This window comes from Hoplias malabaricus, chromosome 2 (genome assembly GCF_029633855.1).
Source record: "Hoplias malabaricus isolate fHopMal1 chromosome 2, fHopMal1.hap1, whole genome shotgun sequence".
NCBI classification, from domain to species: Eukaryota; Metazoa; Chordata; class Actinopteri; order Characiformes; family Erythrinidae; genus Hoplias; species Hoplias malabaricus.
The window spans coordinates 16,150,358-16,167,564 of record NC_089801.1 but is presented as its reverse complement, the minus strand read 5'-3'; the positions used below and the strand labels follow the sequence as shown (position 1 = coordinate 16,167,564).

General features: G+C 43.1%; 1 protein-coding gene across 6 annotated transcripts; it reads left to right on the top strand.

The window, feature by feature from the left end:
• Window positions 1–1,159: 1,159 nt before the first annotated feature.
• On the top strand, window positions 1,160–14,487 carry srrt (serrate RNA effector molecule homolog (Arabidopsis)). 6 transcript variants are annotated; one of them, XM_066660702.1, is made up of 20 exons: window positions 1,160–1,347; window positions 3,342–3,493; window positions 3,935–4,077; window positions 4,346–4,495; window positions 5,380–5,568; window positions 8,278–8,447; window positions 8,537–8,715; window positions 8,977–9,102; window positions 9,347–9,530; window positions 9,929–10,083; window positions 10,403–10,464; window positions 10,563–10,641; window positions 11,032–11,223; window positions 11,371–11,541; window positions 11,827–11,980; window positions 12,250–12,443; window positions 12,664–12,820; window positions 13,078–13,173; window positions 13,463–13,578; window positions 14,009–14,487. In XM_066660702.1, exons 2-19 carry the CDS (start codon window positions 3,374–3,376, stop codon window positions 13,564–13,566), a joined length of 2,625 nt encoding a protein of 874 aa, XP_066516799.1. In that variant the 5' UTR covers window positions 1,160–1,347; window positions 3,342–3,373; the 3' UTR covers window positions 13,567–13,578; window positions 14,009–14,487. The 6 variants fall into 6 exon arrangements, with proteins under 6 accessions (XP_066516799.1, XP_066516798.1, XP_066516794.1 ...); XM_066660701.1 differs by having other exon boundaries at window positions 3,342–3,492; window positions 3,949–4,077; window positions 13,463–13,562; window positions 14,009–14,482; XM_066660697.1 differs by having other exon boundaries at window positions 1,161–1,347; window positions 13,463–13,562; window positions 14,009–14,480.
• Window positions 14,488–17,207: the final 2,720 nt, after the last annotated feature.

Here is a 17,207-nt window from a genome sequence, read left to right as displayed (position 1 = left end):
GGGGGTATTTCTCACCTTGTAGCCAGTGAGAAGCTGAAGACTGTTCCAGGCTGACGATGGGTCGTTAGCTGTGATGTGGTTATCCAGCTGCTCTGAGAACTTTCTTTTCGCTGCTTTAACCCCTTTCTCCAATCTGTACTTGGCTTTTTTGTAGACAGCTCTGTCTCCATTCCTGAATGCGGCCTCCTTCTCTCGCCTAAGCTGTTTCAGTTCTATAGAAAACCAGGGTTTGCTGTTACTGTGTTTAACACGTGTTCTAGTTGAAATACAGCTGTCTTCACAGAAGCTTATATATGACGTCACAGCGTCTGTGTATTCGTCCAGTCCGTCTGTCGCCTCCTCAAACACAGCCCAGTTTGTGGATTCGAAGCAGCCCTGCAGCTTCTCTATGTCTCCACTGGTCCACCTCTTCACTGTTGTAATGGCCGGCTTGTTGGTTTTGAGTTTCTGCCGGTACGTGGGAATGAGGTGAACGAGGCTGTGATCGGAGAGCCACACCACACCAGCACTAAACTACCGCTACAAACACACCAGCACTAAACTCCCTCTACAAACACACCAGCACTAAACTACCACTACAAAAATACCAGCACTAAACTACCTCTAAAAAACACACCAACACTAAACTACCACTACACAAATACCAGCAGTAAACTCCCACTGCTAAAACTGGATAGTGTCCTGGGGGATGATGGACACGGTGCTGGACAGTGTCCTGGGGGAAGGTGGTGGACAGTAGTGACTCAGATTTCTCTCCAGACATGGCCTCTCCATGTCTCCAACACACACCCAGCATTTTATTCCCTCTCCTCCTCTAGCGGTGCTTTCACCATCTACAGAGTCTCTATGGAGTGATGTACGTCCCTCTCCACCAGGACAGGGTTTAAACACTACCCCCTTCTCCACACTACATTCAGACACCAGCCCTGTGTCCCCCACCATCTACTGTCATCACTTTCTGTGAGGGGCTTTTAGAGGAGGACGTCTGCTTCCATTCACACAACACTGTCCAATGCTCTGACTCTGGAAGGTTTTTCTGATTTGTTTAACTCTATTAGCTCTCTGCTGACTCAAATTCCCATGATGCATTTGGTCACCAATAATAATAAGAACAATGTGAGACGCTGCACAAGTCGATACAAAGGGAGACGTCCCAGAAGACCGCAGCTGATTCTCCACAGGGAGAACAAAAACAAACAAACACACACACACACATTAATACTGTGTATTTTTTTTTCAGTTGCTGCTCTTCGCTCTTCCTTCCTGGGAGCGGCGCTGTTCGATACCAGCCAGAGCACGTCCGGGAGCTCCCGCCTGTGTAGGAGTGCGCGCGGTGGCGATTCTCCGGTAAACACGTTTTCTTAAGCTTTAATCTCCGCTTGTTTCGGCGCGGTCCGCGGACCGGGACGGGTCGGGGCCCTGGTGTCTGTTGTTGCGGTAAAAGTCAGTTTCTGGTGCCTTTTAAGACGACATTTTCTTCCCTTTGTTAGAGAAGGAGCCAAAGAGTGACCCGCCGAGGCCGCGTTCCAATAAGTACCCTCGCGGACTAGGGAGGGATCTAAACAGTCCGTGTAGTTAAGCGAATAATTTGAGCGCCGCGTGTCCGTCCATAAAGCACATGGTTTGTGTCTAGAACGTGTGGTCGAGCTTTTACATCAAGCAGAACGTGTTTAATGAGAGTGGAGCGTAGAACGTCGTTGTCCCGTTAGAGTTTTGTTAAAATTCGCTAATGTGTTCAAATCAACTGCGTGTTTACACTCGAGCCCTAAACCATAGCAAGTGTATAGTACACAAGTGTAAATATCGGGACGCGCCCAGCTCGCCCAGTGGAAATGCTAAGCTAAGGTGTTTAAACATATTCGAGGGAAGTTGCGTATTTTTGGTAACGTTTTAGTTATGATTACCTCTTTATTTTTTAAGTTGCGGGTAAATGTATTACTCAGCGTGTTCTAGACATAGCCTTTAGCTCAGAGCTCTAAAACGTTTAAAACGTCTGAAAATTAACCGCTTTTCAGTTCGAAATTCAGTTTGATCTCGTTCACACTGTTTTCAGAAACTGATTATTTGATGTATTTTCTTGGATTGTAAACGTGGGTTAGGAGCGTGTGTTAGAGATTTGTTTGTGTCTGTAAATGTGAGAGAGACGTACGTGTGTGTGTAAATGTGAAAGAGAAGCATATGTAAACGTGAGAGGTGTGTGTGTAAACGTGAGAGAGATGTGTGTAAAAGTGAAAGAGAAGTATGTAAACGTGAGAGGTGTGTGTGTGTGTAAACGTGTGAGAGGTGTGTGTGTGTGTAAACGTGTGAGAGGTGTGTGTGTAAACGTGTGAGAGATGTGTGTAAAAGTGAAAGAGAAGTATGTAAACGTGTGAGAGGTGTGTGTGTGTAAACGTGTGAGAGGTGTGTGTGTGTGTAAACGTGTGAGAGGTGTGTGTGTGTGTAAACGTGTGAGAGGTGTGTGTGTGTGTAAACGTGTGAGAGGTGTGTGTAAACGTGTGAGAGATGTGTGTAAAAGTGAAAGAGAAGTATGTAAACGTGTGAGAGGTGTGTGTGTGTGTAAACGTGTGAGAGGTGTGTGTGTGTGTAAACGTGTGAGAGGTGTGTGTAAACGTGTGAGAGATGTGTGTAAAAGTGAAAGAGAAGTATGTAAACGTGAGAGGTGTGTGTGTAAACGTGTGAGAGGTGTGTGTGTGTGTAAACGTGTGAGAGGTGTGTGTAAACGTGTGAGAGATGTGTGTAAAAGTGAAAGAGAAGTATGTAAACGTGTGAGAGGTGTGTGTGTGTGTAAACGTGTGAGAGGTGTGTGTGTGTAAACGTGTGAGAGGTGTGTGTAAACGTGTGAGAGGTGTGTGTGTGTGTGAGAGGTGTGTGTGTGTGTGTGTAAACGTGTGAGAGGTGTGTGTGTGTGTAAACGTGTGAGAGGTGTGTGTGTGTGTAAACGTGTGAGAGGTGTGTGTGTAAACGTGTGAGAGGTGTGTGTGTGTGTAAAGTGAGAGGTGTGTGTGTAAACGTGTGTGTGTGTGTAAAGTGAGAGGTGTGTGTGTGTAAACGTGTGAGAGATGTGTAAAGTGAGAGGTGTGTGTGTAAACGTGTGTGAGAGGTGTGTGTGTGTGTAAAGTGAGAGGTGTGTGTGTGTAAACGTGTGAGAGATGTGTAAAGTGTGAGGTGTGTGTTTGTAAACGTGTGAGGTGTGTGTTTGTAAACGTGTGAGGTGTGTGTGAAAACGTGTGAGAGAGGTAAGTGTCTGTAAATGTGAGAGAAGTGTGTGTAAACATGAGAGAAAAGTGTGTGTGAGACTATGGGGTGTGCTTTAATGTGGGTGTCTCATTGTTGTGTTGCAGGGAATTCTGGGAGTCTCACCTGATTGGCTGCAATGGCAGACAGTGATGACGAGTACGATCGGCGGCGCAGGGATAAGTTCCGCAGAGAACGAAGCGATTATGACCGCTCGAGGGAGAGGGAGGACCGGCGCAGAGACGACTGGAGCGACCGGTGAGCAGCAGGGAGTCAGTGGGGGTCTTTACTCGGGAGTTCGTCCGGAAACTAAGTTTAACAGCTTTTAGTTTGCTCTTTTTTAAACATTTAAAGCAGACGTTACTGAAACCTTTCTCAAACATTTCTGCTGTGTAGCTGAAGCGTCACTGCTCTGGTTCGTACGCTGCTGGATTTCCCTGTGTCCAGGAGAAATGGCAGGTTCAGTCCCCTGATAAATGCATGGAGCCCAGCGTGGGCCACTATTCACTCCTCATTCCTGCATCAAAGCCACCCCCCCCTCCCTCCACCCTTGAACTGACTGTAAATGTGATGATCCAGGACCAGTGTCTTTTCCGCAGTGATCTGAAGTGATTTTAGAGGGTTGTCACTCCTTATGAAACGCTGTTATTTTTGGCTATGGTTTTTATTTCTGTTGCTTGTTGTGTTTGTGGTTTACTGGCGTCCGTCGGCCAGGGAGTGGGATCGAGGCCGAGAAAGACGGAGTCGAGGTGAATATCGAGATTATGAGAGAGGAAGAAGAGAGAGATTCTCTCCCCCGAGACACGACATGAGCCCACAGCAGAAACGCATGAGGAGAGACTGGTACAAACCCCATGTCTATATTTGTTTGCTCTCTCTCTCTCTCTCTCTCTATGAATGAATACAGTCGAGTTGTTCAGAGACAACTTTGGAAATCTATTATTTCAGTTTTGTCGCTAATTCTCATGGAGCTTTATTTAAAACACAGGTTCCTGCTTTTTGTAGTTTATAAATTTTACAGAAAGTTTAAAATGTATTTGACGAATGAAGGTTGTGCTTTAAGTTTGAGTTAAATCTCTTGTGAACAAAGTCCTGCTGATGTCTGGTGCAGGGACGATCACGGAGGAGACCCCTACCATGGTGGTTATGAGGTGGGTTTTGGAGGAGGTGGAGGAGGACCCAGTTATGCCCCGCCACAGCCCTGGGGTCACCCAGACATGCACCTGCTCCAGCCTCATCACGGCATCCCCATCCAGGCCAGGTGAGGGCACTCTCCTAAAAAATGTATTGTTTCAATGAAAAGTATAGTCTCGTAATGGTGGTGAAAAGTGATTATGTATTTCACAAACTCTTATAAACCAGCTGTTCATTAAGCAGTAAAACTGATGACACCCTGCTGCTGTGCATTTCATGAATTATTGTAGATTTATATCCCGTAATTTTGATTGAGTCGTAATCGTACTTCTGGAACAACATTTTTCACTGAACACCAGGGTTTTACTTATTTATTTATTTGATGTGGACAATAGAGCAACATTGGAACTGCAGCATAATACAGTGTTTATAGTGTTTCTAGCCGAATGCTAATTTACAACACTGTCCAGAGGAGGCATTGTTATAAATGAGAGCAATATTGTTTTTCTTTAAACCTTCTGCTAAAATCAGTAACATTGGATTCCTATTGAAGGCAATGTGTGAACTGTTCCAAAGTGTTGCTCCTCTAATAGAAAAATGCTGATTGTCTAAATGAGGTTTTACACAACGCAGTGCGACAGTTATCATTGATCAAGACCCTAACCCTGCAGACGAATGTTTAAAGGCAGGCATGTGCCGCATGCGCAGTCTCTCTCACTGTGACTGTGTGAGGCTGCACTGTGATTGGTGGCTTTGAGAAGACTGCTGTGATTGGTTAATCCTGTGATCACTGTCTGTGGAAGTTTACTTTTTCCTGAGAAGCTCACCGGTGACCTCTGACCTCGTATTTTAATAATCTACATTTTTTAATGTTTGGAAGTTTATCAAATGGCACACGAAAAATTCAAAAATAAAATATTCAGATTCAGAAACATGTCATTGAATTAACTCCATAATCTGTCTGTCATTTTCTGGACTGTGATTTAACCGTGTTCTCCTGCTGTTCGTCAGGTTGGGAAACATCCACGATATGGACCTGGGTCCCCCGCCTCCCGTGATGAAGACTTTTAAAGAGTTCCTGCTGTCTCTGGACGACTCTGTGGACGAGACGGAGGCCGTAAAGCGCTATAACGAGTATAAGATCGAGTTCCGACGGCAGCAGATGCAGGACTTCTTCCTCGCTCACAAAGACGAAGAGTGGTACGACTGGAGCTTTTGGCTTTGACTCGGTGTGAAAGTTAAAGCTAGAGATCAAGGGAAAATAAGCGCTAGGTCGTTATCAGACGCTCACAGCTTCTCTCCGTCAGAAAAATCTCTGGCCTTTCAGTTCTGATCTGGTTTATATTACATTCAAAACAAAGGGTACTGCTTTAGATTCAGTGAAAATGTCAAATGTAAATGTGATTTATCAAAGGTGTGAGGGTTCGTTTAACTGTGAAAATCTCCAGAGGAACCAGAGAAATCTCTTTATAAATATTCTCTCTGGTTTTAGGTGGAGCATTGCTCTGTGTTTCTATCTGGAAATGACTGAATACACTGAAATATAACTTGTCTTTGTTATTAATTATTAAGTAATGGTCTCATTAATTGTTAATTGTATTAGTTTGAATACATTTCGAAGTCATAAAATCAAACGCTAGAGTTATTGCACAAATGAAAGCTACAGTAATAACACTTTCTCTTAGAGAAGGTCACAAATATCAAAGATTTTTAAATAAAGTAATAAATGAGAAAAAAAACAGACAAGCTGAGGAGCACGGCTGAGTTTCAGTGAACAGAGCTGCGTCAGAACAGTTTTGATCTTTGAATATTTTGTAATTAATGTTTAAGAACAAAACCTCTCTGTTCTCTTTCTCTCTCTGCGCTCTCTCTTTCTCTCTCTGCGCTCTCTCTTTCTCTCTCTGCGCTCTCTTTCTCTCTCTGCGCTCTCTCTCTCTCTGCGCTCTCTCTCTCTCTCTCTCTCTGTGTTCTCTCTCTCTCTGTGTTCTCTCTCTCTCTGTGTTCTCTCTCTCTTGATCAGTGTTCTCTCTCACAATCAGTGCTCTCTCTCTCTGTTCTCTCTCTCTCCCTTGATCAGTGTTCTCTCTCCCTTGATCAGTGCTCTCTCACGATCAGTGCTCTCTCTGTTCTCTCGCTCTCTTGATCAGTGTTCTCTCTCACGGTCAGTGCTGTCTCTCTCTGTGTTTTCTCTCTCACGATCAGTGTTCTCTCACGATCAGTGTTCTCTCTCTCTCTCTCTCTCTCTCTCTCTCTCTCTCTTGATCAGTGTTCTCTCTCTCGATCAGTGTTCTCTCTCTCTCTCTTTTGATCAGTGTTTTCTCTCTCGATCAGTGTTCTCTCTCTCTTTTGATCAGTGTTTTCTCTCTCGATCAGTGTTCTCTCTCTCTTTTGATCAGTGTTTTCTCTCTCGATCAGTGTTCTCTCTCTCTTTTGATCAGTGTTTTCTCTCTCGATCAGTGTTCTCTCTCTCTCTCTCTCGATCAGTGTTCTCTCTCTCTCGATCAGTGTTCTCTCTCTCTCTCTCTCTCTCGATCAGTGTTCTCCCCCCCCCTCTCTCTAAAACAACCCAGTGTTGCAAAGTGCCTGTCTATAAACCATGAGGTGTTAGTGAGCTGCACATAATAAACTTGGAGAGAGAATTAAAAACTACAGAGATGTAGAAATGCTAAGGAAAATATTTATTATGAAAGACATTTTGCTTTAAATTGGTGTGAACTTTTAAATACAAAAAGATTAAATGTCGGTTTAATGTTATTGACGACACCAAGGCTGTATCTGTTTTCAAATCGACCCAAAACGTTCAGTACCGCTGCCTCCCTGCCCTAAAATAAGACCTTTGGAGGGTTTAGGGTTTGGAGATAGGGTTTTGTTCAAAGATGGATGCAATGGCACACTTTGGCTGTTTTTAATTGTGAACATTTTCTCCACAGGTTCTTTCTTAGTTTTGATTTGAATGAGCTACTGATTTATTTTGTTTTGTTGTGAAAGAATAAACCCAATGCTTCTCTCCTCCTCCTCCACGGAAAGGTTTTGGAGCCTGCGGACCCTGGAGGAAACGCTCAGTCAGTCAGGGCACTGCGCACAATGCAGCTGCTTTAGAAACCAAAGTCAATAGGGACATTAGTTAGATCGTCAACACACTTCGTCTGAAGATGATTTTATTTTCTTTGTTGTTTACTCATTTTTATCCCCGTTTTCTTTTTTTATTTTTTTATTTTTATTTTTTGGTGTGCGGATCTAATGCAAAATGCCAAGCGTGCACAAATGGGGTGTGTTTTGTGTGAAAACACACTGGTGCGCACTCCCACTGCTGAGGAGACCTGTCTGTATGTGTGGTAATTCTGGGAGTACTGCAGGTAAATTTAGTACACTCAATGAAACCTAATATTTTAGCTTCTCAAAATCTCTTGATTTTCTGATTGTGTGATTCTCGGTTGTGACTGGGACTGTGGTACACAGGAGGAACTCGAGACAGTGATTAGAGCACCCCCTGCTGTTTGCATTCAAAGTTGTAATGTTAGTGGACAGTAGCGAATAAATCCCACAAAACAGCGCTGCATCAAGCTGCATTTGCCTCGTTTGTATAATTTTGAATGAATTGTTATATAGAATATTTTGAATGAACCAGCTGGTGGCGCTGTCTTCACTTTCACACAACATACATCCTTCTTATAGATCCCTTCACTTGTGAAAACCTTTCTGGGCAAAATAGGGTGGGGGTGACATCAGTTTCTAAATTGCCCTGAAATATCAAAAGAATAAGTTTTTATTTTGTGTGAATTTAGAGACAGAAAAAGTCTGAGGACGTTCTAACAGACTGTTTTCTCCCATCGTCCCACCTTGTTTCTTTCTTTCTCTTTCTCTTTCTCTCTCTCTTGCTCTCTCTCTCTCTCTCTAAATCTCTCTCAGGTTCCGCTCTAAATACCATCCTGATGAAGCTGGAAAGCGAAAGGCTGAAGCCCATGCTGCTCTTCAGAACCGACTGAATGTGTTCATGTATTTGATGGAGAACACATGGTTTGACTCTGTTTCCATGGACATTGATCGCGCTCCTCAGATCCTCAAGATCTTAGACGCAGGTGAGAGACCGGAAAGATGTGCATCACACTTCATTAAAAAAGGAAAGAGGCAGAAATAAACCCAGAGTCGACGTTGTTATTTTCTGCAGCCGTGATAAAGATGGAGGGAGGGATGGAGAACGATCTGCGGATTCTGGAGCAGCCGGCGGAGGAAGAGGAAGAGAGGGAGAGACTCTCCTCTGGTGGAATGACAGAACCTGCAAAACGAGAGGAAAACAGAGCTGTGGAGGGAGAGGGCAAACCCTCCACAGAGAAGGATGAAAAGGAGGTGTGTTTATGGAGCAGTTACAGTTCTTCCTCATGCAGTTACCCTGACCCCTGGTGGCCTGGAAGCATAAGAGATGTGGAAGAGCTACATGGACTTTATCTCATGGGAGTTAGGGTTTAGCGACTTTGGAAATAATCATTAAATAAAATTTGTTGTTTTTTTCTTTTCTATAGATTTTTAAATTTTCAATCTACAGATTTAATAATGTGCAGTTAGTTGTCATTGTACAATCAAATTTGTCTTCTGCATTGAACCCATCAGGGTGAGAGTGTGGAAAGTGGAGAAAAGGAGAAAGAAGAAACTGCAGCAGCAGAGAGAGAAGACGATGAAGGAGAAGAGAAGGCTGATAAAAAGCCGGCAGCGGAGGAAATCCCAGAGCCAAAGAAGGTGCATTTGTGTTTTTAGGAAGAATTTAATAATTTCTACTTAAAACCTCAGTTATTTATAATGCAAAGAAACATTCTGAGAATTTTTTTTAGCATTATTTTCCTTTTTTTGGTATTTAAATGAATTCTTTAGCACTTTCTATCTTTTTTTTTTGTTATCGTCCTTTCTCTCGTTTTCATCTCCTCCCTCCACTCTGACCCCCCCCTCTCTCTCTCTCTCTCTCTCTCTCTCTCTCTCTCTCTAGATGAGTAAGAAGAGGAAGAGGAAGCACAGTGGAGACAGTGAAGATGAAGCAAGTGTGTCGGAGAGTGATTCAGACTCTGATTCAGACTCCAACTCCCACAGTTCAGAGAAGCCACCTGAGAGACAGAGGGACGGAGAGCGGGAGGAGGGGGAGGAGAAGGAGGAAGACGAGGAGGATGGAGAAGGTAAGTCTGTGGCTGTCAGTGATTGGAGGGTGTTGGGGTTTGTGTATAATCCCTGTCCCTGATTAAAGCAGAAAATGATCCACTGTTTTCACCGAGTCTAAGACTAAGTCTAGTCTCGTTGCTGGACTTTGCCATCGACCTGTTCAAGAGACTCCTGCTTCTACGACAGAACGACTGGTCAGAAGCAGGATGTTCCTGAACGTACTGAAGGAGGCAGACTTTTAAAACACAGGGAAAACTCGCTCGTGTGAGAAGCTCATGTTCAGGAACCTCTGAATACATCTGTGTGTGGGGCTCATGTACCACGCAGTGTGTAACTCATAGATCAAACCGAATCGGGTCAGAGTAGCTGACACTGTGGCCAAGTTAACTGTGGAGATTTTTTGTGCTGTGTGCAGGTGAAGTGAAGGAGCGACAGGATGAGAAAGAGAAAGAGAAAGAGGAGAAGAAAGTTAAAGATGATCAGCCTCTGAGGCCACGCCCCCTTCACAAAACCAGCTCTCTGTTCATGAGGAGCATTGCTCCCTCCATCTCTAAAGCTGAGATCATCGCTGTGAGCATGCACACACACACACACACACACACACACACAGAGAGAAGCTGATGTAACGAGATGTAATTCATCTTCACTCATTTTTAATTTTTTTATTTATTGACGTTAATAATTCGAAAGCATCACTAAATCTTTTTATAATAGTTTTTGTTCGTTCTGAAATATTCCTGACCCTTTGTGTGTAATTATTTCAGTGACATTTTTCAAGTTATTGCTGATGAAATGAACTATTAAGTGATTCCTGAATTTACAGAATTCTCAAATAAACAAACAATGTAGCACACTGCAGCCGTGTGATTCACTGTCTGTATCTCTTCAGCTCTGTCGTCGTTATCCTGGATTTATGAGAGTGTGCCTTTCAGACCCTCAGCCAGAGCGCAGGTAACACACACACACACACACACACACACACACACAATATCAAGTGTTTCCATCCTTTTTCAGACATCTTGCTGTAATCGCTATTTTTTTCTTGTCAGGTTTTTCCGGCGCTGCTGGGTGACCTTTGACAGAGCTGTCAACATTAAAGAGATTTGCTGGAACCTGCAGAACATCAGAGTGAGTTCTAGATGGTTCTCTAATGATTATACTGTTGTAAAGTAGATTAATGTGTGATGTGTGTAACACTGTGGTGCAGGTGCTTTGAGAATTAGACTTTTTTTGTGTAAAATGTCCATGTGATTTTTAATTTGTTTGCATTTAGACCCAAGTTCTCAACATTTATTTGAATGTTCTCAGAGATGAACCTGAAAACAATTGCTCGCTTAATGTTTGGAGATGAATTTTAAATATTCACTGAATGATGTTAGTTAAGTAACATTTCAGTCTTTAAACTGAAGCTTTGTAATGAACCAAATCAGTTCAGTTCCCAGTGGCACCTTGCACTCAGACCTCCATATGAGTCTTTTAGAATATAATTAGACGTGTGTGTGTGTGTAACATCTGCAGCTCCGCGACTGTGAACTGGCTCCAGGGGTGAATCGTGATTTGGCTCGACGTGTTCGGAACATAAACGGAATCACACAGCACAAGCAGGTTCTGCGCAATGACATCAAACTAGCAGCTAAACTGATCCACACCCTGGACGACCGCGAGGGGCTGTGGATCCTTCAACAGATTGAAGACCTTCCGTCTGTGGAGGTGACGCTGCTCAAAATTACTGAATGATTAAAGTATTTTTTCTGCCAGAGGCTTTTAGTTTTGAAGAGGGTGGTTTCTGTCGGAAAGATAGGGGTGAATATGCTACTGACTTCTGGGGGGAATAATTATGAATATGTTTGTGTTTAGCTTCCAGCTCAGAACCCCATTCTGAAGAACATCACCGATTACCTGATAGAGGAAGTGAGCGCAGAGGAGGAGGAGCTGCTGGGAAGTGCAGGTGGAGCGGAGACTGAAGAGGGCGCTAAAGAGGGAAATCCCACTGAGATCACGGTGGAGCGAGACGACAAACTCGTCAAGGCAAGTTTTAAATTTTTCCATGTAGAGTTCAGGGGTGGGGGGGGGGGCATGGTAGGAGTCGGGGGCTGGTGTGAGTGGTGGGGGGAGTCGGAGAGGGAGAAGTTGGGGTCTGGTGTGAGAGTGGTGGTGGGGAGGGGTTGGGGGAGTAGTGGGTGGGAGTAGTGGGGGATGTGGGAGTTGGAGGAGAAGTCCTCAGGAAAAGAAGGAAATGTCAAATCTTCTGTTGTGAAATTTTAACTTTGTCTCAATCTACACCAAGCTTCACTGTGTATTTTCACTTTTCAGGTGTTGGATCGTCTGCTGTTTTATCTGCGTATTGTTCACTCCATTGATTACTATAACACCTGCGAATATCCCAATGAAGACGAGATGCCAAACCGGTGTGGAATTATCCACGTCAGAGGACCGATACCCCCCAACCGCATCACACACCGAGAGGGTATACACACATACACACACATACACACACACACACACACACACACACAGAGGAAAGATAACCCCCAAAAGCATCACACACCGAGAGGGTACACACACAGAGGAAAGATAACCCCCAAAAGCATCACACACACACAGGACCGATACCCCCAACCGCATCACACACCAAGAGGGTACACACACACAATTGTTTTTGCTGTGTTTAAAAGGCTTATGAGGCCCCTATGTTGGGCCGGGAGCTCTGTGGTAATGTTGTGTTCTGGTCCTCAGTGGCGGACTGGGAGAAGACGTTTGAGGAGAAGCTGTCCCCTCTGTTCAGTGTAAAGGAGACGCTTTCCGAGGACGAGGCCCTGAAAATGGGGCGGAAGGATCCGGAGCAGGAAGTGGAAAAGTTTGTGTCTGCAAACACACAGGAGCTGGGGAAGGACAAGTGGCTGTGCCCCCTCAGTGGGAAGAAGTTTAAGGTGGGTGTGTTGGAGGGATGAGGAGAGGAGGTGGTTGGGGGTGCTGTAGAAGGGATGATGTGTGTAGGGGTGGAGTTTGGGGACTGCTCCCACATTTTTTCTGGGTTAGGTTTGGGACATTGTCAGTCAAAAAAAAGCCTATGGTTTGTGAGAGTGCTGGGCCTTGCCTGGTGCTTGTAGTGGTGGTTTTTCATTTTGTTTGTTTTTTTTTCCTCTTCAGGGTCCGGAGTTTGTGAGAAAGCACATTCTGAATAAACACGGTGATAAGATTGAGGAGGTGAAGAAAGAGGTGGAGTTCTTTAATAATTTCCTGATGGACGCTAAGAGACCCTCCCTCCCCGAGATGAAGCCACTGCCCCCTCCAGGACACGGGCAAGGTCAGTCACGCTCAAACACTGCACATGTCCCTAACCTATTTCTGTTTGAGTCCGAGTATTGCTTCTTACAGTAATACAGCTGTGACCCGACTCTGACCTGCTGTGTCCATTTTCTCTTAATTTTGGGTTTAAACAATAATCATTGATGCAGAGCTCAAATGCATTCATGTAATTAGTTTAAAATACTTCTATAATTAAAACTCCTTGAAGGTTCACGATCAAATAAACCCCCACAATCTCTCTGTCTCTCTCTGCAGGTTTACTGTCTCCTACTGGTCCTCCGTTCCCTCCCCAGGCTCCTCAGGGTCTCCTGGGCTTCGGGCAGCCGAGACCTCCCCTCCTGGGCTATGGAGGTACACGTCTATAGTTTATAGTCAGAAACACTTTCTGTTGACGTGAGTCTTTCTGATTTAATGAACTCTCTCAGTGCCTCTTTCTTCTCGAGGGTCACATTAACTTGGACCACAGAGACAGGGTTAGAGTAAACCAGCACTAACCCTAGGCCCACTGAGTCTTTGAGGCTGTCTCAGTGGTAAAGGATAGCCTCGTCAGGATCTGGCCAGTTTAACTCTTTACTGAAACATGGATAATTTTATGTTTGTTTGTATTAATTAGTTCATATTCATTGTTTCTCTTCCTAAGGTGGCCCAGCTTATCCTCTCAATCAGTACGGAGGAGGAAGAGGCAGCTATGATAATTTCCGTGGACAAGGGGGCTACCCCGGGAAACCCAGAAACAGTCGGTAATGAATTTTGAATGTTAGTGTGAAACAAACACCAATCACATCACAGATTTCTAGGAATATTTGAATATATAATGTGTTCATTTTTTTCTGATAGAAAACCAGAACTGAAAACTGGGGCATCAGTGAAACACAGGGTTAAGGCTCTAATATAATTATGTAGTTCTCGGGTTTGGTTTTCTGGAGCTGCATGGAAAGCTGTAGTTATGGATGAAGGGAATTTATACCCAAACTCTTCCTTACATCACAATTCTCACTCTGCTCCAAGATTAAAACCTTAATACTTTGAATAATTTAGTGGAATCATGACTTGAAGAACTTGGTCTTAATTGAAGCTCTTGTCTACAGCCCTGCAGACTTCCTTTGTTGAAATTATACAAATTAATACATTTTTAAAATATATTTTGTATTATTATTGATTTTTATTTTATTTTTTATTTTTTCAGTATGATCCGTGGTGACCCTCGTAACATCATTGAGTATCGTGACCTGGATGCCCCTGAAGACGTCGACTTCTTTTAGAGCTCCATCGTTCTACTCCCTTTTTTATCTCTTCCTTTTAATCTTTGTTTGGTTATTTCTTTGATGATCCATTCCTAGATTTATGTTGAAACTTGTTCTCGTTCTCTCTCTCTCTCTCTCTCTCTCTCTCTCTCTCAAATCCTTAAGTTCGCCGAACATCGCAACCTCCTCTTTATTTTTGTACTGAGTTTCTTTAGAGGATGAGTGCAGTGTTACAGAGAAGAACTGCTATGTTTTAGCTCTTGTTTTGTTCTTCATAAAAATAAATTTGACCAAGTCTTTTTTTTTGTCTGTGCTTGAGTCAGTTTCTTTTCCGGCTCTAGACCCTTTTGCTGTTTTAAGAGCTATGTATGGAAACCCTGATTGTCCAAGTAGGTTCCCTGATACTACCCACTTAGCCTGTTGGAGGATAGCCAAACCATGCCCAGGTTTGCACACCGTAATGTCGACTTGGATTATGTTTTTTCTTCCCCCCCTTGTCTGTGTTGTGCTGGGGTGAAGCAAAAGAACATTTTCTGCTTTTACAGCACAATGAAGTTTTATTGTTGTCTAGCTGCCAAATGACAAATGTAGAGTAAAATGCATTTTAGTTATGGGCAGGGCTTTGGAATGCTCAGGAAGTGCTCCCAGCATGCACTGCAATCTCACCTTATTCACTCTTTTGAGATGTATTTTGGGGTTTTATTTCACTGTTGTGTGCTGTGAGGGTGGGAGTAATACATATGCTTTTAGGTTGTTTATTGATGTTTGGGGCGATTAGGTCTTTTTTGTAGTGAAATATGTGTTTTGTCAGAGGCCTCACCCTCACAGTGAAACACAGCAGCTTTGGTGAGGTTTGGCTGATGCCTAGGTGCTGCTTGTCACATTTTCTCTGATGTTCTTTCAAGAGAGTTTATAAAGAGTGTTAATGGTAGCTATGATGCTGGAAAATACTGGAAAAAAACATGACAATTTTGTTGAGCAGTCTGATTTCAGATGTTTAACTGTTGTCTGCCATCAGTTCACAACCCATTGGATTTCCAATGTAGTAGAAGCTTCGTATCTTCCTGAAAGAATTCCAAAGGGGAAGTTCTGGAATCTGTAAGGAAGCTATCTGCTGCATTGGAGCTCCAGCCAAAACTGTCTGGGAGGTGACGTATTGCACGGGACCTATCTTCCCGGGTTTTGGATCAGTCACCCGGCAACGGGCTCTCTGGGCTCTGGGAGGTAATGCTTTGATTATTCCTGAGATCTTAGTGTCTGGTTTCTTGGCTATGGTCCCTACCAGAGCAGGGGCTTGGGCAAGGTGACCAGGGAATTTCATGAGACTGGGAGGCAGCGATCCGTTTGAGGCTGGCCCTGTTTTTTGGAGCTCTGGACACCAGTCCCTGTTCTACTCCTTTCATTGGGAGGAGAGGACTCGGATATGCCCCAAGATGAGACCATTTCTCAGGCCCTTTCAGGATGACTTGGGTAACCAAGTGATGTTAACAAAGTGTCATTTGGTCAGGGGGTAAGTATCCAGCCCCCCTGGGTCCACTAGGACAGCATATAGGGATGGTGGTCTGGAGCAAACAGACCTTAAATGGGTGCCAAGTTGTTTATTGGTGAATAGCACCAAGATGCACAATAGCACATAAGGCCTTCAACACCAGCTGTGTAGGATCCTTAGTCCTTAAATTCCCTTCAGCTTTGGTGGACCCTTATGCCTTTATGCTCCCCTCAGCTAACCCTTCAGCTCACTAACCCTTCACCCTCCCCTCAGCTAAACACTTCCCCTTAGGCCTTCAGTCCCCCAATATGCACTGGCCTACCACATGTAAGTCACAAGCACACTCCCTTGACTCCCCACACTCTCCAATTCATATTAGATATCCCATAATACATGGAGTCCAATTTAATAATAATATTTGGGGCTCCTGATATGGTATTTAATTTGATTTTAGGGTTATTTTTTAATTTAGTCTTGCATTTACATTTTTAAAGACATAACAAAATTATGTCTTAACATAAAAATATCTTTGAAAAACACTGAATATTGCATTAGGAGAGAAAAATATCACCCCTGCAAATTTAGTATAATTTTTAACAATTTTGTAAAATTGCCAGGAAAGTTATCCCGACATTTCTCGGAAAAATCCAACAAGTGGGGAAAAATATTCTTAACGATTTCACATCTTAAGCCATTTGTATATTATTTAATATACATTTTTTTTGTTTGTTTTAACGTCACACCAAAGGACATCACATTTGCATTTACAGTGCAGTGCAGTATAGATGCTAAAAAAAAACATTTTTGACCAAGATTGTGACCACTTGTATTTTCTGAAAGGAACTTTGAAGATGAATTTCTCAAAATAGTGTACAATCAGTACAAAACAGTTTCAAATGGTTAAAAAAAATAAAATAAAAAAATCTTTCATGTAAAGGAATTTTGTTCATATTGTCGGTTTCCAATTTACGAAGCATTTGTAATCATATTCATTTGTCACCATACTAACACACACAAATCAAGCATTTATCAGATTTACGATACAATATCTGCCTGTATAAAAGTCCTAGCTTTTACGTTGAACAAACCCATTTGCTTTAATTAAAAGAAATTATATTATGTAAAATTTGTTTAACTTTAGCCAAGTTAATTCATACAGACGCAATGTTTAACCAGGTTGCCATTTTAAGGAAAGCTATTGCGCCAATGAGTGCAAGACAAGATTGAGGATTCTGGACCGTAATTGCTAAAAAGAATGAGCCGTTATCCACTTATGTACACAGAAAATGTTCAACCTATACTCATGCTAGCAAAAGGCTAAAGCGTGAATGAGCGTCCACTGTAGTCCATATATTTACAAGCTTTTTAATGCTTTAGACGAGGCTGTCATCTTCGTTATTTATTTTATTCCTTCCAGAATACATGTCATTTTAGGACACAGATCTTTGCTTCTTATTCACAATTTTCATATTAAAAAATGTAGTTCCACCTAAAATGGGTCAGTTTGGGTCTTATTGGTGCTATTCACCAGCATCCTACTTGAATCCTCTGTTCCAGCTTAGATAAGCAACTGTGGATCTGGATCTGTCTTGTAGTCTTACTGTTTCTAAGCTGCCTACAACTTTCATATACATCGCCAGTATTTACTCCTC